Source organism: Spea bombifrons, chromosome 4 (assembly GCF_027358695.1).
Source record: "Spea bombifrons isolate aSpeBom1 chromosome 4, aSpeBom1.2.pri, whole genome shotgun sequence".
NCBI lineage: Eukaryota > Metazoa > Chordata > Amphibia > Anura > Pelobatidae > Spea > Spea bombifrons.
Window position 1 is genome coordinate 1,545,102 of NC_071090.1, and position 22,399 is coordinate 1,567,500.

At 47.6% G+C, this 22,399-nt stretch overlaps 3 protein-coding genes across 3 annotated transcripts in view; 1 reads left to right on the forward strand and 2 right to left on the reverse strand.

Moving 5' to 3' along the window:
• Nucleotides 1-1,720: 1,720 nt before the first annotated feature.
• On the reverse strand, nucleotides 1,721-9,080 carry TTLL1 (TTL family tubulin polyglutamylase complex subunit L1). The gene is made up of 10 exons (XM_053463132.1): nucleotides 8,950-9,080; nucleotides 8,527-8,642; nucleotides 7,852-8,060; nucleotides 7,181-7,361; nucleotides 5,841-5,975; nucleotides 5,466-5,574; nucleotides 5,033-5,176; nucleotides 3,440-3,526; nucleotides 2,646-2,809; nucleotides 1,721-2,502 (listed from the first exon to the last, which is right to left on the reverse strand). The coding sequence occupies exons 2-10, from the start codon at nucleotides 8,637-8,639 to the stop codon at nucleotides 2,373-2,375; spliced, it is 1,272 nt and encodes a 423-aa protein (XP_053319107.1). The 5' UTR covers nucleotides 8,640-8,642; nucleotides 8,950-9,080; the 3' UTR covers nucleotides 1,721-2,372.
• Nucleotides 9,081-18,860: 9,780 nt separating this feature from the next.
• On the reverse strand, nucleotides 18,861-21,114 carry MCAT (malonyl-CoA-acyl carrier protein transacylase). The gene is made up of 4 exons (XM_053464449.1): nucleotides 20,614-21,114; nucleotides 20,192-20,279; nucleotides 19,559-19,776; nucleotides 18,861-19,429 (listed from the first exon to the last, which is right to left on the reverse strand). Exons 1-4 carry the CDS (start codon nucleotides 21,046-21,048, stop codon nucleotides 19,001-19,003), a joined length of 1,170 nt encoding a protein of 389 aa, XP_053320424.1. The 5' UTR covers nucleotides 21,049-21,114; the 3' UTR covers nucleotides 18,861-19,000.
• A 285-nt stretch (nucleotides 21,115-21,399) lies between these two features.
• TSPO (translocator protein) overlaps nucleotides 21,400-22,399 on the forward strand; it is a 3,512-nt gene continuing 2,512 nt past the window's right edge. Inside the window, exon 1 of the mRNA XM_053462511.1 lies at nucleotides 21,400-21,484. The gene's annotated coding sequence lies outside the window, so the exon portion shown is untranslated. The remainder of the gene's footprint in view (nucleotides 21,485-22,399) is intronic.

A 22,399-nucleotide genomic window follows, 5' to 3' on the forward strand; every position in this document is an offset into this window, starting at 1 on the left:
ATTAAATATTTTAAGCATGCAGTCAAAAAATCCACTAAAATAATAAAATCTTCAGAAAGATTTAGCAGCAAATGGCATACTTTGGCTAAGCCGACCCCAAGCATTGCCGCCATCCTCAACGCTAAGCACCGGGTTAGGTCTCCTCGCCAGAAATAATTCTGCTATCATACAAAATTTTCCCTCTTCCATCATTTTTTGCTGGGATCACCTAATTGTCATATGACACAAAAAGCTGACACTGATTGGTTGCCGGAGACCCCAGGCTTCTTCCAAGTTTGTGTTGGTTTTTAAACCTTCAAAGGGAAGAATAACCCTTCAGATCAGATAAGGATTCTTTAATGTACCAGAGGGGGCACTTAGTGGAACAGGCTCTTTAAACTGACTGATTTTGGGGGAGGATTTACTAAGCAAACAACTGCCCCCCCTCGGTGTGACATCATGTATTGTATGGAGATACAATGTATCCGAGCAGGAGACCTGCCACACCTAAGCAAACCTCTGGACAATAAACTATTGTTTGGGGTTATGGCTGCGCATGGCTGCCTACAAGCAGTTTCGGGGGGATTTGCCCCAGGGCTCTGATTTATTTCGGGGACCTGTTTAAATATCCGTGCGTTTAACAGCGACACGTTTCTGTGTTAATACAAAGTTCAGGTTGAGAGCATTTTTTCCTTTAACATTCCATTCATTCCAAGCGAGGTCAAAAAAAATAAAGCAGCCGTACATCGGAGGTAAATATACTTCTACCCCCCAACCCCCACGTCACCCGTGGCACTTTCACCGGCGACAACATCTCATACAGATACTACGATAACAGGTCGCTGCCCCAGAGAGCTTACAATCTAAATCAGGATGGGATGAAGTAGCAGGGGTATCTGACTCCTGAGAGTAACCGTCATGCGCGATCTGTGCTGAAAGAAGACGAGCAGCCGGGTGAAGCGTTTCGTTAACGGTATAAAGAGTCACTTGTAGGATCCTAAATAGTAAACGGAGCCGCTTTCCTTCTGTGCCGAGTCATGATTCAGAAATAACAGCTTTCACAATCCGAACGACGGACGGACAGACGGACAGACAGTTACAGGGAAACTCTGACTAATTTATTCCTCGGAGCAGATTATAAATACATTTTCAGAAATCTTGCGCTGTTTCTTTTTTTACCCCAGTTGTAGTTTTTGCCCCATAATATAAAGTTTTCAGGCAGCTGCATATCAGCCGTTTGTATGATTCTCGCTCTGTTATCTGACCCCCGATCTACTAAACCCCCCCGACTCCTTATCATACTGCCTGTGGGGAACAATAGAATGACTCGGTCTTAATCGCCAGGTAGACTAATGAAAATCTATGGAGGAATTGACTTAATTAGCCTTGCCATAAAGCATTCATCCAATATGTATACAGCACTGGGGGGGTTATTTTACTGTATACAGCGCGGGGGGGGTTATATTACTGTATACAGCGCGGGGGGGGCTTATATTACTGTATACAGCGCTGGGGGCCATAAGCTTTAGGTGTCTTGTGTCACGCTATGTAACATACATGCCTGAAGCATAACTTTATGCAAAGGGGAATTTGTCTCACAGGTTACATTAGAACGCATATTACATGAGCGCATATTACATGAGCGCATATTACATGAGCGCATATTACATGAACACATATTACATGAACACATTACATGAACACATATTACATGAGCGCATATTACATGAGCGCATATTACATGAGCGCATATTACATGAGCGCATATTACATGAGCGCATTGCAATTTGTATCTCACGTATGCAGCAAAAGCTTATTAGTTGCAAGAACTCAGCCTGCTCATCCCCGGCACGAAACATCAGTCACTCACATTGTACCAACGCATTTCACCGACCTACCTAAACCTGTACCAAGAAAAAAAACTGCGCATAAAACACGATAAAAAAAAAAGAATAAAACCAGGTTGATAATAAAAAAATAAATAAAATAAATATGTAAACAGATCATTATAAACAGGGAAAAAATGCGGCCCCGCGGCGGCGCCTGACGGGTTTTTCCATCATTCCTCTATAAAATCCGCAAAAACCTTGCCATCAGTCCAGAACGGGCGGGACTTACACACTCCGCTACAGACTATGTATGCGCCTTATAAATAATATGGGAGATAATCCAAACATCTCCAAACTTTATGCTCCAATCAGTCCCATGACGTATTTCCGTCTCTTAAAATAATTCCCCACCAAGACGTCTCGGGACTTGAAGCTTCAGTAGCCGCGGACAGCGCGTTTCGCGTGTCTTGGTTTCATGCTGAAGGACAGAGCCAAGGGCAAAGCCCGGCCGCGGTAAACGAGTCACAAACGCCCCATTAATATGTACCGCGGGGCGGCTCCGTGTTATTTCCACGTCGTGGCGGCAGATCTTCCCGATTCTCGCGCCCGGCTCCCCTTGAAGCCCGCGGCCTGTCCTCCCCGATTTCTCCCGTCGCGGTCGGATCCGTCGGCCTGAGCGGCTTCTTCATCGTACCTGCGGCGGAAACGGCAGATTATGCTGGATGTGAATCGGGAGAATCCATCAAATTCACAGCGTGGAACATTTTATAAAACACGGCCAACGATATAAAGTAAAGACCAACGAAATATATTTTATGGCGAATAAAAAGAACTCACAGGATCTCGTAGCTCCCGAGCGCCTCCTTGGGGGGGACCTTATTCCACTTGGAGTCGGGGATCTCCCCGTTGGGCACCGCGATGTTCAGGGTGTCGTTGATGAGGTTGTATTTGAGAATGCGGTCGTTGGCCGTGCTGGAGGTGAGAGACGGCGACGCGTTCACCTGCAGGGAAAAAGAACATCGATTCCACCCCAAAACGCAAAGGAAAAGAAGGCGAGCGGATAACGTTTCCACTCCGTTACTGGAGAGGAAGCTATTGAGACGGACAAACGGACGTCAGACGATTCCTGCGCATCCCGAGGGAAGGGGATTCAGGGACCGCGCGGAAAATGATGGCTTCAAATAGAAAACAAAGCTGAAAACGCAGGCTTCGGGAAGCGGGGTTATCCTCCAAAGCGTGTCTGCGTGCGCGATCGATAAAAGGAGAATAATAATAATAATAATAATGATAGTAATAATAATAATAATAATAAACACCCACCATGTAATTTTATGACTAGCATCAGATCAAAAACATGTTTTCAAAAATATTGCTGTTTTCTTTTTTAAGTCAGTTGTAGTTTTAGACTGAATGGCTCGGTCTTAATCACCAGGTGGACACTATGACTAATGAAAGTCTATGCAGGAACGGACTTCATTAGCATCGCCATAAAGCATCAGCTCAGCGTGGTGTTTAAGCTGGGGGTTATATTACTGTATACAGCGCTGGGGGGTTATAACCATATACAGGGTCAGGGGTTACCGCTATAAAGGTAGATCCTGATGACCCCCCCGCCGCATAAATTCTCTCACCTCGATAAGCCACGGCTTGAGTTTGTCATCAATGATGATGTCATAGCCATAACATTCGAAGCAGTGCTTGTCGTTATTCATTACAGGCTGAAAAAAGAAAGCAAGATAATTAAAAAAGAGGCATGGATCAGAATCTGCCCCCCCAGGGGGGGTCTACACATAAAGAGCAGCCCTTCCAGGAGTGAATAACCAGCATGTAAGATCAGACGGCTCCCGGGGTCCGCACGAGAACTCAGCGGGAAGAACCATCAGCTTTGGCTCTGCTGAGTTCCCAGTCCAGCCAATGAAGCCCTCCCAGGGTCAAGTGAACTCGGCGCGTTCCGTTACGGCCCCCGAGGACAATGCCCGGTGTCCACTGAGCCGACGCGTTTCTCCGGGGTCAGTAAATGAATGATTGGATTGGAGGGATTTGAGTCGTTAGAGGTTCTTACATACTTCTTATTCCTAAAGCCGATCCTGAGCAGGCGGAGGACGTCGTGCTATTTATATATATATTTATTACCCTTTCCTATTTATAAGACTGAAGGACCCCTATGGAATTAACCCACTGGTTGCTGAGACTCAAACCTTAATCAGTCGTTGGTCTCGTCTTTCAGGAGCCGTATGTCTATCCCATGCATGTTTACCCTCTATTCCTCACTGTATTACCCTCTACCACTTCTGCTGGGAGGCTGTTCCACTTAGCTACCACCCTCGGATTTTCCTATTTAGTTTATTTGTGGTCATATGACGGTTGGCTTTTACTTTATAACATTTCGCATACTCCATGTAACGCTAGCTTTATCTGGCAGTAAACGAGGAGTGCGGTTACAGCGCCAGACTGTGATAACCGGAGCCCAGGCTAATAACACTCGCTGGCTCCTCGGGGCTTTGGAATCACTTTTATTCCACCCAACCGAAACTTAACCCCTTTCATTCCACATATACAAAGATACGTATGCTTCTTATTCCCAGCCCCACGGCTCCAAACCCAGGGACCTCACCACCATAGCGCCACGCCGCACGAAGCCAAAAAATCTTCACACCCCAAGTGCCCCCCATTAGGCATGCCTTATACCCCCTATATGCCACTCTGCCCACCAGAAACCTGTAAAAAGCCCCATTTACCCACAACCTGTGAACACACATCATATTATTATACGTCTACTGCCACCTACTGGCCAACTCTATGAACTACAAAAACAAAATGCATTCTCTTATTTCTATAGCTCCAAGAATTCCCACAGAGCTTCTGACAGTCCCTACATCCACATCTGACAGAACTAGAACATTAGGCAAAGAAGGCTTGGCTCGCAGGGTTACAATCTAGAGTGTATTCTTGGGAAAACCGCACTGACACGATTACAGGCCCCACTTATTACCCCCTAAGAGAGAGAGAGAGCGAGCGACAAAATACCGTTTTACGCTTTGTACTAAATGTGTCTTTTTCCATATCTTCCTCTCTAAGCGTTTTTTATAGCCCCCCCTCTACCCAGGAGCGTCTCTTAGCGGAAATCAGCCCTTACGATTCCAAAGGCAATTATTATCTCCCCCAACGCAGCGAGACGCGCAGCGAGACGCGCAGCGAGACGCGCAGCGAGACACATAACTCACCGCCACGGCCTTCAGAGACTGCACGACGATCCAGTGAATCTCATCAAACAGTTTATCGGTCACCTCCCTGCCTCTCGTGCTCTCCAGGTACAGGCGCAGGTTACTCACCGTCCACTTCCCGCCGTGAACGTGGTTGTAATCATCCTGGTCAGGAGGAGAATATGTCGGGTGTCAGCAGAATCTGGACTGAGACAAATACACCCCCGACTGACCGGATTTAAATAAAAACATAAGTCTGGAAGAGCCCACTCCTTACTCCTCGTGCCCCAAAGTCCAGCGGCAGGAAGCAGAGAGAGATCTGCCCCAGGGTACCACGCGCCACTATACCAGCACTGATGGAGGGTACGGCGTATGGTGTAACACCTGCCACCACCGGCCGTGATACTGTGCGACACCAACAAACGGGTGCAGAAGATGCTTTGGAGCCACTTACCCCATGCTTCTGAATGGCCACGTTTGTCAGATGCACAAACATATTGTCCAGCTCGCTGGTGCTTGGGGTATACTTCACGGTACAGAAACGGCAGAACCCCAGCTTGTACCTGGGGAGAAAAAAACAAACAAAGTCTGACGTGGTTGGCTGCGGCACAGAACAGAGCTGCCCCGAACCCACCTCCCAAAGCAGCAGGACACGTTAACGAGGACACGTCACATGTGAGTCACGTTAATAAGAACACGCCACATGTGAGTCACGTTAATACGGACACGCCACATGTGAGTCACGTTAATACGGACATGCCACATGTGAGTCACGTTAATACGGACGCCCCCCCAGCAAGGTGAGGATTCAGGAAGCAGAACTCCTTACATGTAACACTTGAGCGGCCGATACGTTGTTACGAGGACGTACAACCGCAGGTCGAATTTCTTTCCTCCGATCAGCAGCGGATTGTCGATGTATAAGGAGATGACGTACGCCTCCTTAGAAGACTGCGACACGAACCTGGATTGGAGAAACACGAAACACTAAGTAACTATGCGTGCGCCTCAAATCTATCCAACGGAGCCATTTAATTAACTCTAATCAAAGCCTGATCACACAAAATAGCAAAAAAGACAAGTGGATGTCACTATTTAGATTGTAAGCTCCATGGGGCAGTGAGTCGACATAACCCAGAATATCCTGCAAATAACGTACATGACATAACGTATAAAATATACACCGCCACACACATCACCCGACTGCAAAATGTTACTTCTTACTAGGTATAGATTAATGTAATGGCGTATGAAATGCTATAAAAACATCTCAATTTATACACAACGGTTCAAAGTTTGGGGTCACTTAGAATTTTCTTTGTTTTTAAAAAGAAAGCACATTTTGTCCATTAAAATAACCTGAAATGGATCAGCAGACGGGGTTAATGTTGAAAATGACTATTATAGCTGGAAATCTCTTTAATGGAATCTCTTCATAGACAGAGTCCCTTTATCACTCCTGTGTTCCAATGGCCCTTTATCACTCCCATCACTCCTGTGTCCCAATGGCCCTTTATCACTCCCATCACTCCTGTGACCCAATGGCCCTTTATCACTCCCATCACTCCTGTGTTCCAATGGCCCTTTATCACTCCCATCACTCCTGTGTTCCAATGGCCCTTTATCACTCCCATCACTCCTGTGTCCCAATGGCCCTTTATCACTCCCATCACTCCTGTGTCCCAATGGCCCTTTATCACTCCCATCACTCCTGTGTTCCAATGGCCCTTTATCACTCCCATCACTCCTGTGTTCCAATGGCCCTTTATCACTCCCATCACTCCTGTGTCCCAATGGCCCTTTATCACTCCCATCACTCCTGTGTCCCAATGGCCCTTTATCACTCCCATCACTCCTGTGTTCCAATGGCCCTTTATCACTTCTGTGTTCCAATGGCCCTTTATCACTCCCATCACTCCTGTGCTCCAATGGCCCTTTATCACTCCCATCACTCCTGTGTTCCAATGGCACGTTGTGTTCGCTGATCCAAGTTTAAGTTTAAAGGCTGATTGATGGTTAGAAACCCTTTTGTAATTATGTTACAGCCAGAAATATCCGTGTTTTGCATGAAAACAGCTCAGTGACCCCAAACTTTTCAAACGGTAATGTATATATTCAATCAGCTTTACAAACCAGGAAAAGCCCCCAATGGATAACAGACGGACTCACGAGGAGGTTTTGCTGTCTCTGGACCATTTCTTGATCTGGGACAGTTTGTTGATGAGGAATATTCCCTTCCCCTGGGCTTTTCCGCAGGGCTTCATTATCCACGTGCTCGAGGGGTTCTTCCGGAATTCCTCCACGAACAGGTTGTAGTCAGCGGGAAGCATGAACGTGACGGGCACGAAATCTGCACACGGGAAGAGAAAGCGATAGAAACATTAGGGGAAGGAGGAATACCGCGCTCACCACATCTCTTTCTCCCGCATCTTGGTTTTTGCGTCTCTTGTTACATTTTTCCCCCATTTCTCAAAACATTAGACATTCATGTTGGGGCATCTCTTAAAACTAGGTCAGAGGGTTAGATGTAATGCAAGGATGTTTTACTTTAACAAGAAGGTGGTAGATAAGTGGGACAGTCCCCCAGCAGAGGTGGTAGAGGGTAATACAGTGAGGGGATTAAACATGCATGGGATAGACATACGGCTCCTGAATCTAAGACGAGACCAACGGCTGATTAAGGTTTGAGTCTTTAGAGCAGGAGAAACGGGTGACTAGACGGGGGCCGCCGGGGGCCGATCTGTCGGCGGGTGCTGGGTTTCTACATAATGCGTCGGGTGCTTTTGGTGGCGGGTCCTTTTCAGACACCAGGTAGGAGCCGTCATGCCGCCGCCACGTACCTAAATACAGGTATTTCCCGTTCTCGTCCTTTTCCGCCAGGGGGCTGCCTTCCTTTTCTTGCTCTTTTCTGTATCTCTTTATGTTTTTCACCATCAGGTCCTTCCTGGTCAGCTCGTAATGATTGGGGAAATGATTGACAAGCTGGTCGTCGGAAAGCCGGAAGCCGGTCTCCACGCTGAAGCAATTCCGGATGGTTTGGACGCTCATCCTAAAATCAGAAAAATCATTTCATCTACTATACCGCTGCCATTACCATCACTCCCAGCCAAACAAACATTATCCACCCGGCTTCCAGGAAATAACCTGGGATAACCTGCGAACTGAACCATACCTGCGGACCCTCAGACTCTTGAAATATTAACCCTTTAATAGCCCATCGTGAGGACTCAATGAAGTGACTCCCCAAATGGATTACTCAAACGGCTAATACCGGTTGTCATGGAAACCTCGATTTGCCATTATTTAAAGATACACTTAATATATCAACCAGTTACACACTGGGAGCAAAAACACCAACTGGGAGTCTGATATATGATCCCAGCAGGGGGAGAATAGGAAGGAGTCAGACTGAGTGACCCCCAGAATCTGCCCCTTCACCCCGAGACTGGGGCAAAACCCCTGAGAGTTCCCTGGTATGTTTATGTGTAATAGTTACATTGAGGGGTATTTTTTACCAGTAGAAGTTCCAGTCGTCGCTCTCCGTCACCTGAACCCAGCCTCGCTTCTCAAAGTTATTGATAAGCACCGACTTCTCGATGTCCGTCACCCATTTCAGCTTCCCCGCCATGACCTGGAGACAGAAAACCTGGAATAAAAACTATTTCGGCCCCATGATGCATCTCTTCATCACAAAGATACTAAACATTATATATATATAAATTATTATTTTTATTTTGCTGACACTGAGACAGAATTAGTATTCCGTCAGGTGAAACAGACAATAAAGCTGCAGCTTCCTGCACAACACCCAGCCCCGGGCCTGGAGCAACACAGTCACCCCCAAAGCCCCTACAAGCTGCCCCAACCCGGGCAGGTAAGGAGGGTGACTATGCCCCTGCGCAGGGTATATTCCTCTGTAAATGCCCCCCTGTACTCACCGTCACCCAGGCGACGCACACAGTCCAGCACCCTGCTGTACGTTCAACCAGCACTTCCGGGTCGTCTCCATGGCAACGGGGAACGCTGCGGCCTCCAGCAGCTGGTGTCTGTTCTACAGCCTGGATGTGAGTTAATAGCCCCGGGGCTTCCGTGTGTGTTTATTAACCAATAAATGCCACCAATAATCAATAAACACATTATTTCCTTTGGTGCTCACCATAGAGTTACCCTAATGTTGGGGGAGGGGGTTGTGTTTATTTTGCCTCATCCCTCTTTGGTACCCAAATACCTGAAACTCTCCTCCCCTGATGCCCCTCTCTCCCCCCTGATGCCCCTCTCTCCCCCCTGATGTCTCTCCTCCCCTGATGCCCCTCTCTCCTCCCCTAATGCCCCTCTTTTCTAGGAGGTCAGAATGTTTGCTGGGTATGAGGGGATCGCAGGGTTCTACGGCCCTAAAAGCCCCGATAATGTGTATAGAAACAGCAGGGAACGGCTTTATAAATTAAACTGGGTAAATAAACCCCATTATTCTTCTTGTAAATACCCCACCCAGTTATAGAAATACCCCAGTCACGCCTCTCACCACACCCCCTAAACCAAAAGCCCCCCTCTCTGGCCACTTAGAAAGTTGCCCCTCCGATGCACTCATGCGCATTCATTCATGGAAATAATTTAGATCGCCTCGGTTTTTCGATCCTCATTATGATGTCATCTGCTCGGCTCACATCAAAAGGAAACACTTAACTATTTGGCAATCATTAGTTTTTCCTTCACAGCACGGGGAATCTCCCGCCATCGAGCGTTTGCGTTCTCTTTAAATAAATGTATTCACAGAAAGCTTTTCAAATCCCATGTTTACGATGAAAACAAACAAAAAAATAATGTGTTTCTATAGCAACAGGCACTGTCTTCCTTTTGTTTGGGGAAACCCTGTACTTTGACCTTATCCGAGTGACATCATTATATCAACAGCTACAAACAGCTCATGATGTCATGCTCGGCTCTGCTGCTGGGAGTTGCAGTATCAGGTACCCCAAGAACACGCGTGTTTTAGGCAGCAGCCCTGCGTGTAACATACAGCAGCTGCAGATAACATGTCCCAATGTAGGGTCACCTGCCGAAAACACAATGGCACCCGCTCGATACTGAATCAGCCACCTGTTTAAAGAGACAGCCATCCAAATGTGTTTTTAGAGCAAGACAACCTCACGTTTTCTGTTTTGCCCTGTTGACAAAACTCATGGGTGGTAGATAAGTGAAGCAGCCTCCCAGCAGAAGTGGTAGAGGGTAATACAGTGAGGGTATTAAACATGCATGGGATAGACATACAGCTCCTGAATCTAAGACAAGACCAACGACTGATTAAGGTTTGAGTCTTTACAGCAGGAGAAATGGGCGACTAGACGGGGGCCGGATGGGGGCCGATCTGCCGGCAGGTTTTGGGTTTCTACGTTTTTAGGTTTCTTTACACAGAATATAAAGTTTTTTATAATCTGTAGCCGATTCGCGGCGCGTGTTCTTTTCTCGTGTTACATGTATGTACAGACACACGCGTTACCCGTCACCCCTGCGATGTCTGTTGTTGGTGACACAATGAGGAAGCTGGGATAATAAAGCCCCGGCGGGGGTGGGAGGGACACCTGCCTCCTCCCCGGACTCGACACACCAACAAAGTGAAAGCAGACACAACACAATCAGTGTGCGAGTGACGCTGCTGTAAGTGCACTTGTTGATTATGGGGCATTATCAGCTAAATCCGCCGCCGCCGCCGGGTCTCGACGTCGCTAATCCCCTCTCTTCTGTCTCTTCCAGGGCAGCCGTCGCTTCAACAACAAAAAAAAGGTAACAAAGTCTGGGGTTATTCGGGTAAATGCTGGGTGTGTAACAAAAGAGGCGAAAAACCATCACGGTGTCTGATACAGAAACCCAGAACCCGCTGGCAGATCGGCCCCCGGCGGCCCCCGTCTAGTCGCCCGTTTCTCCTGCTGTAACGACTCAAACCTTAATCAGTCGTTGGTCTCGTCTTAGATTCAGGAGCCGGATGTCTATCCCATGCATGTTGAATCCCCTCACTGTATTACCCTCTACCACCTCTGCTGGGAGACTGTTCAACTTATCTACCACTCTTTCAGTAGAGTAAAACTTCCTTCCATCTATGTAACTATGAGCACTAATGGAAGCCATCTTGGGACACAGAGGTTTCTTGGCCTTCCCTGGAGATAAAAACTCTTTAAAATGATTTCTTTATCCCCTAAACTATCACTAATCAGATGATGACGTTTTAGCAGAAAGTCTGTCCCTTAAGGGTTAATTCTTACGTTTTCTGACCGCAGGATGTTTTTACAGAAATATGCGTTTTGCGTCATCCCAGCGTAAATGTTTTTGGTGACCTGCGAGCCGAACCTCTCTTTATGTGACGCGCCGTCTTAGTCTGTCGGTTCTGGTTCTCTTAGACCCTTTTATTGTAGGGACTGCAAGAAGCGATGTGGGAAGTGTTGGCAGTATAGCAATAAAAGATAACAATAATAATCGAAACAATTTTTTGCTATATAATAATTAATAATAGAAAATTATTATTATATAATAATAATAACAATAACAACAACAATAATAATAGAAAAACGTTATTGTTATATAATAATAATAATAATAATAGAAAAACGTTATTGTTATAATATAATAATAATAATAATAATAATAATAGAAACACTTTATTGTTATATAATAATAATAATAATATTAATAATAATAATAATAATAGAAACACTTTATTGTTATATAATAATAATATTAATAATAATAATAATAATAATAATTAATAAAGTTCCTGTATGTTTTTTTAGGTATATTTAGTTACGGCTCCGAGGTATCCCTGGCTCAATTAGATTTTAGAGGTGGGGGCAGCGGAGCCTCTGGACAGATTGCAATCACAAGAATAAATTGTAAAGGATTTGGAAAGCCGGTGAAAGCCGACGTGAGAACGGGTGATGATGTCACATCTTAAACGAAAGTTCCTTTGATGATGACATCATGTGTGTGATGTAATAAGACGCAGGTTGTTGGATGGGGATTATATGGAGAATGATTTATTGAAAGGTAACGATGTTACGAAGCTGATTATTTTATATCGCCCCCCACCCCCCCCCCCGTTCGATGTGCCGTGAGGGTTGTGCAGACGGCAGTCTGATGATGTCACAGGAGTTATTGGTCTTCACGATCCCGGCAGCGGCTGCACGAATGGTTATAAGGGAGACCGGGTGGCCCCATTAACGCGAGAAGCTTATGGAAAACGCATAGCGCAGGGCAGCATAATATACAGGGGCACGCCAGGGGCATGTCCTGACACGTTCCTCACCGGCTGCGTCCCGTGCAGAGGGGGGCTACTTTCTAAATATTTTGGGTAAAAATAAGGGGGGGACAATTTATTTGCCTTTTTTTTTTAATATGAATGAGAGAATTCACCGGTTCTTGTATTGTTTTGTAATTTTTATTGTTTTCTATTTTTTATTTATTATTTTTATTATTATTATTTGTTTTTCCTTTTTCTTTAGCTTTTTTAATATTTAGTTATTTTTATTTACTGTTTTGTTATATATTTTTATTTTAAAATGTGGCTGTAACCGGTAAATTTTGCGTTATCGTCATTTATCATTATTTGGGACTCATCAGCCTCCCGGGGAACCTTCGAAACGAGACCCCCCCCCCCGAGACTAAAAAATAATGTATTCTATGTAGCGACTCCCCAAATGGCTATAATACCGGTCGTCATGGAAACCTTGACTTGTCATTATTTAATGATACACTGAATGGATCCACCTGCATTCAAGCAGGGATATCAACCATAACATACCCCAGAATCTGCCCCTTCACCCAGAGACTCAGAATCAGACCCTGACAGTTCCCCGGTATGCTTTTCCACAGTTAAATGTTCAGCGGTGCGGATTGAGACTCGAGGGACTGCTTGGTAATAAATCCCCCCCCCGGGCGTTTTACATGTAAAGCCCCAGCAGAGCCGCCCCATAAGATTATCGTCGCCTGCGCGATATGTAACCCCGCGGCTCTGAATCCAATTTTTCGGCAGCCGGCGGATTCACGTCACGACGGGCGCAGGTAACGTGCTGCCCCCTGCGGGGTAAATAACCGAGTCTCCTCCATGAGTTTATACATCTCACCCCCTGCAGGGGGCAGCACTTGACATGGAAGATATGCCTGTGGCCTGCGCGGTCACCTCACATAACCCCCCGGTTAACCATTGCCATGCCACCCTGATACCCTTCTGTAGGAGGGGCAACAGTCCATTGGGATCCTAATGTATCTGCCCCTCACATCTACCCTGGGATCCTTATTCAGTAGCCGGGGGCAGCAGCCATGCACCCTGAATCTTCCGGACCCCGTCCAGTCGCCCGTTTTTCCTGCTGTAAGGAATCAAACCTTAATCAGCCATCGCGTCTGGGAGTCATGGGAGGGGGTGAGAGGGCATGTATCGATGCAAATGCCCCCGGGGTATTTGCTTTCCATTTAAATGGTGCTTTGCATGAGCAGATAGTAAAATGCCGACTTGTTTGCGCTGAGACTGAGGTCTTTGTGTTGGGACGGAGTGACGAACAACCTGCTTAATCACAGGTGTGTGGAGCAGAATGCCCCCGGTGGACCTGCCATGTTTGTAAATACCCCACCTCCCAGCATCTGAACTGGGCAAAAGAGGCACTTTTGTTTTAGGGGTGTGGGTAGAGGTGTGACCAGGGCGGGGCTATTTGTATAACTGGGTGGGGCATTTAGAAGAAGAATAATGAGGTTTATTTCCCCCGTTTAATTAATTAAGCCGGCTGTTTCTATACACATTATCGGGGCTTTTAGGGCCGTAGAACCCTGCGATCCCCTCATACCCCGCAAACATTCTGACCTCCTAGAAAAGAGGGGCATCAGGGGGGGAGAGAGGGGCACAGAGAGGCACTGGATGATCTTCACAGTAATAAATGCTGTATCCGGGGCTGTGTAGACGCGCGGGGTTCAGACAGGGAATCAGAGAAGTCTGCGGTTTGTTTGCAGAGCGATGGCCGCCGGGCGCTCGCTGTTGCCGTTTGGCCTCCGGATGTTTCCCTTCCCAGCATCTGCTGTCATTGTAAAGAGCGGCGCCGGCCGGTTATACAGCGATAGCTGCGCGTTCACCCGTCATATTTACACAATGACAGCCAGTCCCGTTACAGATCCCTCACTTCCTACCCGTATCAATAATTCATGCGCAGCAACAGACGGCGCACCGGCGGCAGAGCTATGGATAAAGGCACCGCAATGGCAGCTTTCGGGGCAATCAGGGGCCGGAACTGCCCCGGGGGCAAATCTGTATAATATAAACTGTGTCCAACTCCTGACATATGACCTCCAATGGGCTGCAGTCGATGGCCTCGTCTTAGAGTCAGGAGCCGTATGTCTATCCCATGCATGTTTAATCCCCTCACTGTATTACCCTCTACCACTTCTGCTGGGAGGCTGTTCCATCCATCTACCACCTTCGCAGATAGGTTAACGTGTAATGAGAGCCGCGCCGGACGTGGACTTTGTCTCGCTGCGGCCAGTGAGTTCCTGTTTTCCGATTTCTCCATAATAATCCGAACCGCCAGCCAATCGTGATGTCCGGAGACGCGTTTCTAATCCGTCGTGGTTTGGATGTCACATTTTTACCTTTTTATTTATTTTTTGACATCCTAAAATGTTCTTATTCCAGCCCAAAATAATATGTTGGGATTTTATATATAAATATATTTTTTCTTTTTACTTGATTACGTTGTTGCAAGAACATAAAGAAACATAAATAATGATTATTATTATATATTAAATATTATTATTATTGCATAACAATAGCATTGTTTATGTTATTATTCTCTTTTTTACTATAGCACCAACAATTCCCACAGCGCTTCTTACAGTCCCTACATTCAAAGGGTCTGACAGACTAAGACGACCCGGTACATTAGATAAAGAGAGCTCGGCTCGCAGGCTGACAATCTAGATAGTGATCTATAGACTGTGGAATGGGTATGAGGTCACACACTTTGTGATGATCCAATAAGTCGAGATCTCCCAGCAGAGCTGCAGTTTCAGTCTTTGGGGAGGGAATGGTTAAGCAAACAGTTGCTGGCGTCGGGATCTGATCGCTTGTCGGCCGCAGGCGGGATGGAGAGTGTCGGCTTAACCCTTCCAGCACCGAGCGGGTGGAGAGACGGGCAGACTGCCCCCCGCCCGGTGTAGTCTCTGCCTCCCGTACCCGTCTGTCTCTCTTCCTGTCCCGTTATACAGACATGTTCCGGCCCCGACGTCTCTCCGGGACTCTCTCGCTGCCCGACTGTCCGGCTGCAGCCCAGACGGGGGTCTGGACATCACTCGGCTCCGATGGCCCCTCTCCAGCGGAGGGCAGTTTCAGGTACAGTAACGCGGGGTAATGCCCAGAAATGCCGGGTTATCAGAACGTGGGCACCGGCCGCTTACCGGCACGCTGGCTTAACCGCCACGTTCTTAAAGAGACCAGTCATGGGGGTTAATCTACAACATCTCCCCCCATTCACCCCGAAGCCTGAGACCCCTGGGGTAACATCTGCCCTGCTAGACTTTGGGAAGCCAGGCGAGGGGCATGAGGGTAATTAACGTTTAGGTGATTGTAGCCGGGTAGATACTCCTGTTTAGCTGACGCCGTATATACACGTCCAGGGTCAGGGGCGGATCTGGGGATATGAGGGACTATCTTTATATGATGTCATCGGGGTTCTTATCTCCCGTTACATCTCGTCTGATTCCAGCTCCGCAGCGCAGATCGGCCAGAAGTTGGCGTCCATCGGAGACGAGCTGCAAAGAACGTACGAGTGGCGATACGAAAGCAGGTTTGGCCGCGTCGTTCGTACCTCAGCGTATGTGACTTATTCACTAACACGTTCTATATGTCAAGGTGACCCCCCGGCAGATCGGCCCCATCCGGCCCCCGTCTAGTCGCCCGTTTCTCCTGCTGTAAAGACTCAAACCTTAATCAGTCGTTGGTCTCGTCTTAGATTCAGGAGCCGTATGTCTATCCCATGCATGTTTAATCCCCTCACTGTATTACTCTCTACCACTTCTGCCGGGAGGCTGCTCCACTTATCTACCACCCTCTTGTCATTTTCTCACAGAGCATTTTTATAAAACATTTTCTGGTCAGACAGCACCGAATGTTTATTTCTGTTGATTTAATGTGTATTCAGAACGTAACAATCCCCGTCTGATTACTGAACAAACCTGGCGGATAATCCTGTTGACTTAGTTCATATTTATTGGTTTTAGTTCCTGTATTTAACTCTGCGGTTTCCCCGTCGCTATTATATGAGTTTTATAAAACGCTCAGGGCAGGGCGCAGACCTCATCTATAGCGAGTATAACAGATTGCAAGCTCTTCGTATTAAACGATTGGGTCTGGTGCTATAATGTTTTTAGGCAGCTGCATATCAGCCATTTGTATGGGTGATAATGGAATGGCTCAGTCTTAATCACCCAGCCGGACTCTCTGATAAAAGTCTATGGAAAAATGGAAAATATAGTAAGAATATACATTCTGAGAGATTAACCACTACCCCGCCGCGTTGATGATCTGCTTTTTTTGTTTAATTTTGCAGGAAAGTCGCCAATAACTGCCAGACGCTTCTGCTGAGAGTGATGAGAAGTGTTAAGCATTTCCGAAGCCGCGTTGATCGCGGCGTGGCTGTGGTAAGTGAGCCGACGACAGACAGAGATGTGGCGCGACCTGTAAACCGAGTGAATGGGATAACGGAACGCCAGATATCCAGAATTCAGATTCCTCCCAGTAGTCCTGGCTTTCATGAGACAGTCCTGATTTTCAGGGACTGTCCTGCTTTTGCAGGCTGGTTGGGGGATCCTCAGATCTCCCCCAGCTGGTCCAGGGCGATGTAACTCGATGCCAACTGGGCGCCAAGAGGTGGCTCTTCCTGTAGACCCAGCCCACTTTCAGCATCAGCCCCACCCACTCCTGACACCAACACCCCTCCCCGCCTCTTGCCACACCCCTAAGACCGATGTCCTCATTTGGACACCCAAAACATTGCGGGGTATGAATGAATCGGTCTCCCCCACCCACCGGATGCCCCGTTAACCCTTTCAGCTCTTGGATTATCATTCTTTCTCCTATTAACAAGGCCTTATTTTTTTTTTAACCCCCGCAGGTTCCGGCCGGGGAATCGCCCCGGATTTACCCCAAGGTGCTGCTTGCGGTTGCGCTGGTCGCGATCTGCGGAGTCCTCGTCAAGCTGGGCTTCGAAGACTAAAGCGAGACGCAGACTGTGAGGGGCCATTGCAGGACTGTGGCCCCCGAAACGTGGCACCCCGGCGGTGACACTCACCCCGCTCCTAATCCCAGAGATCCATTTTATATTTAACCCTTCGTATAGTGCTGGATCACTGTGGAATTTTTTTTAAAGAGAATTTTTAAATGATTTGCTAGTTAACCCCTCGTTGTTATTTTTATGTATTTTATTTTTTTCCGGCCGTGAGTGCGAAGGTCCTGTGGTTAACCCTTTGCGAGGGGGAGGGTGTTGGGAGGCATTGCAGAGCGACGCACCTCTTACCCGCCGCCGCGCTTTTAGGGGGGGATGATGTGTGAGCGGAGGAGGGCTGGCCGTCCTGTTCTCACTGACTGACCAATTCATAAACGATACATTGATTAAAGCGATTAAAGAGATCTTCTCGGGTCTTTATCAAACATTTATTGATTTATATGTCGCCATCATATTCCGCAGCGCTGTACAATGGGTAGCAAGCAGTGTATCGCGTACAAACTTAGACAGAAACAAAAGGTGACAGTGGCCCTGCTCAAAGGAGCTTACAATCTATGACTTTTCACCCCTTCTTGTTTCCGCCCCTGAGGTAAAGAAAGACCGGCTCTTAATCACAATGTCCCTAGCAGTGGTATCTATCAGTCCGTGGGTATGAGAAGACGGGGGCCGCGGGCCACGCTTTATAAGTATTCCTTTCCTGGTCACTTGTCCCAGGCGCTCGCTGACCTCACTCCTCTTATCGAGTTATGTAAATATATATCGTGTTGACAACTCTGAAAATCCCCGCGTCTCGAATTTCAAGAACTGAAACCAGGCTGTGTTTGCAAAACAACCTCCAAAGTCACGTGAAGTGAAAGTGAGGCGTGTCGGGCGACGCGGCGGCGGCGCTAAAAACACCAGCGGGTCGGCGAACGATTCCGCCAAGCCCATCAGAAGATACAAATTATCAACAGAATCCCCCAAAGAACTGCATTTATTGGATGAAGCCCCCAAAAAACGGATAGGCGACACGTTCCGCATTCATTTCTCACATAAGGGGCCATGAACCATCAAACATGGCCGCCTACGCCAATAGACTTTCTGCGAAGCCCCTCAGCAGAAGAAATGGTGACTAGGGCTCCCAGCGGTTTAAGGGCCACAGGTCCCCAATCATCTTCTTCCGAGGCTGCACTACACAAAAGGGGATTTGCACCCCTTCCCTCCCAGACCGAAGTCAAGAAAGGGACTAGTTCAAGCACCCTGTGATTTATGGCAACTCCATCCTTCCAAAGGCTGCTTAAACCAGTCCAAAGCAATAGGGGAGCGATAACGTTATGGGGAGGAATAAGCGTGCAGCTCTTGAGAAAAGAAAGGTAAGGTAGATTCTATCATATAGTGTGTATTTTATATATATATATATATATATATATATATATATATATATATATATATATATATATATATATATATATATATACATACACACACACACACACACACACTGCCTCCTTGTGGTTTAAAAAGGAACTGCATGTTTCAGAACGCTACAAGGTGACTTTGGACACATAAAAAAAATCCATAGGGATCGGCTCTTATAATCAGAGACAACAGACAGAAAATATAGGAATATTTATATTGTACGGTTTTAGAAACGCTATACATAATTAGAAAAACAAAATCTTTACATAAAGCGATTCCAGGACAGCCTAAGGGGGGGGGGGGCAAGCTGCGCAGAACGGCCAAAAACACCCCCAAAAAACTACAGTTCAGTTTCCAGGGACTCGTCTTCCGTGAGACCGTCGATGTTTCGGTAGAACCTCCAGGCCTTTAAGTTGCAGCCCTTCAGGATGGAGCCCAACTGTCTGCCGGCTCCCAGCTCGTACGTCCGCGGGAAGTCGTTCCCCTTTCTGCGCTCGTAGATGGCGTGCATCGTTTGCTCCCACTTCACCGGCGACACCAGCTGTTTGAGCAGTAGGTGGTGGATGGCGGACGCGTGCTTATACCGCTTGCCGTCGACGTTGCTGTACACGGGGACGTACGGCCGCTTGAAGTCCAGAGCCTTCAGGGTCTTCCGCAGAGGCTCCACGGCCGGCTCCATTAAGCGGGTGTGAAACGCGCCGCTCACCGGCAACATTTTCGTGCGCAGAAAATGGTATTTACGAGAATTCTTCTGTAGAAACTGCAAGGCCTGAACAGAGGGGGAAAAAAAGATCTATTTAGTTACTAAAAAAAGGCACGATAGGCTTTGTTGCCATGGATACAGTGAAGATATTTTTATTTTTTTTTTAAGTTTGGGTTTAAATATTTTTTTCCTCACCTCTACATGTCCGGCAATGACTCTGCCGTCCGGGAACAGATAGTTTGCCACGTCGCAGACAGCATTTTCCAGGCCCAAGGACTTGCAGTGCTCCCGGGCTTCCGCGCAGGCAGAATTATAGTTTGCCTGCGGCCGTCCGATGACCGACAGCATTCCGCTGGGGACGGCGTCAGACGCTCGCTGCATGGCCTCAGCGCGGACTTTCACTGCACACAGAGCTGGGAGACACAACACGAGTGATAAACACAGGAGTGATGGGAGTGATAAAGGGCCATTGGGACACAGGAGTGATGGGAGTGATAAAGGGCCATTGGAACACAGGAGTGATGGGAGTGATAAAGGGCCATTGGAACACAGGAGTGATGGGAGTGATAAAGGGCCATTGGAACACAGGAGTGATGGGAATGATACATTTTGCTTTTCTTTCAAACCTCAAACTTTTGAGCTGTGGATATAAACCGAGATGTTTTTACTTATATCACTTAGTACTCAATTACATAAATGAATACACAGTAACAAGTTTTATTTGCTGGCAGCGACTGTCGTTTGTGGGAAGCGGCTTCACATGTATGATGTCATACACATACTTAATCAGCTAATTAATATTCCGTCATTAACCCCCTGTCCCCCTACCTTCTGTAAAGTCTAACGCCCCGGAGAAGACAAGAGCCGCGAACTCCCCGACGCTGAACCCGGCAACCGCGACACAGTTATCGATAGCCTGAAAAGCAAGAAGGGACAGAAAAATGAGAAACAGGGTTTATATCAAATGTTAATGGATCAGAAAAAGCGCAAATTGCAAGAAAAATACTGATCTGACGTTCCTGGGAGCACAAGAGAAATAATCAGATTTTAAGAAAAACCCAAATCTGATCGTGGGCACCGCAGGCTGGGGATACCCTGCGCGTTCCGCGTGGAGGTTGCATTAAATTCTGCACTGGGGATTAAACTCTTTTCCACGACACAGGAAGCAGGCATCGGCCCCAGCCTCGCCATCCACAGCCTGAGTTTACTGCCCCGCAGCCGGCAGGGCGTGGGGTAAATGTGGCACTCACCGCAGGGTCGTCATGGCTCAGCTTCTCTGTAGCCGCCAGGGAAGTCACGAACACGGCCGGCTGACAGTGGACAGTTTTACTGAGGACCTCCTCGGGGCCGCGCAGGCACAGCTCCAGCAGGTCATACCCCAGAACTTTGTGAGCAGCGCTGAACATCGTCCTGACGTTGGGGTATTTCAGGAGCCCCCTTGCCATGCCGACCTGCTGGCTGCCCTGACCTGGGAACAGAATCACGGTGCTGTTTGAGGGGCTTCTCCTGGCGGAATTGGGTTCTGATTCTGCCTCCTCTAAAATCTTGGAGACGTCCTGGGGCCCTTCCAGCAACTTGGAGACCTCCAGGGGCCCCTCCGTGCCTCCTGCTGCCCCTCTCTGCCATACCCCAGGCAGCGCCCCCCTCCTGCAGAGCAGGGACCTGCACAGACCCCTGAACCCCATTGCTCAGGGGTATCTCAGAGCCATAGCTCAGCTGTCACATGGAGCTGCTGCCCTCTGCAGGCCACTTCCTGGTGTCCGCACACAAATTCTTCCGCCTGGAAACAACAAGACAAGAACTAGAATTCCGCAGGCCATAAATCTTGGCTCTTTTTATTCTTATTTTATCAATTTTTATTTTCAACACAGTAAAGGCTGCCCTGGCTGCTATTATATTCATTTGTATTGAGCAGAATCTGGTGATTTACAATCTTATGTTACAAACTCCTGCATTGGCTTTGCCCAAATCAAAGATGGCTTCCTCAGGCTAATCCTCCCTTTCATGGGAGGAGCTATGAGAAGGAGTGTCTCAGGCTGGTCACATGACCTGTGCTGGGCTCTGTCCCTAGGAATCAGTAACTCTTAACCGGTCAGACAGGACAGGAGCAGCCCGAGCTGGGTGAGTACAGAGCTCTGGCAGCTGGGGGGTTAACAGAGGCACCCAGTGTATTACCCCGGGGGGGCAGAGGGCAGCATGTGAATTAACCCCAGAGGGCAGCATGTGAATTAATCCCAGAGGGCAGCATGTGAATACCCCCCAGAGGGGGCAGAGAGCAGCATGTAAATACCCCCCAGAGGGGGCAGAGAGCAGCATGTAAATGCCCCACAGAGGGGCAGAGAGCAGCATGTTTAAAAACTTAAAATCAGGTGCATTTAATGTTCTTGACGCGTCTCGTATGTTCATTTAGTTCTGTGTGAGTTTTTGCTGTCTTGAAGAAGAGACCTCTGAGGTTTCTGACCCTCCTTACTATCGCACCTCGCTCTGAATCGGCAGTAATTCTGATATTCTGTAAGATTTATAGGCGGATTGTGGGGCAGAAATGCAAGACACTCCCTGTTACACAACATCTCACACACGGCAAACCTCGCGCACAGAAGTCTCCCAGTGACATGGAGTCTTACAAACTGCACGTTGCGGAGGGGGAGAGGCGCTGCGCCAATCATTAAACCCCGTGTGTCACGTAGAAATATAGCCGTATGCCTATCCCATCCTCACTGTATAGCCTCTACCGCTTCTGCTGGGAAGCTGTTCCACTTACCTACCACCCTATCAGCACAGAGTGTAAGAGATCGAGGGTAGGGTCTGAGAGATACCCTTACTGCTGATCACGATTAGAGCGCAAGCTTTTAAGGCCACTCGGGTCTTTTCTTCAGGCCTGTTACGGGACGGAAACTTAGTTTAACTTCCAGCTTTAACTTTGTAACGGGCCTGAAGAAGGGATCCGGGTTACCCCCAGAGCTTGCACTCTAATTGTACCCAGACAGTAAAGGTGTTACGCCGACTCTGCCTGTATCCGGTATTTAATTGGTTAAT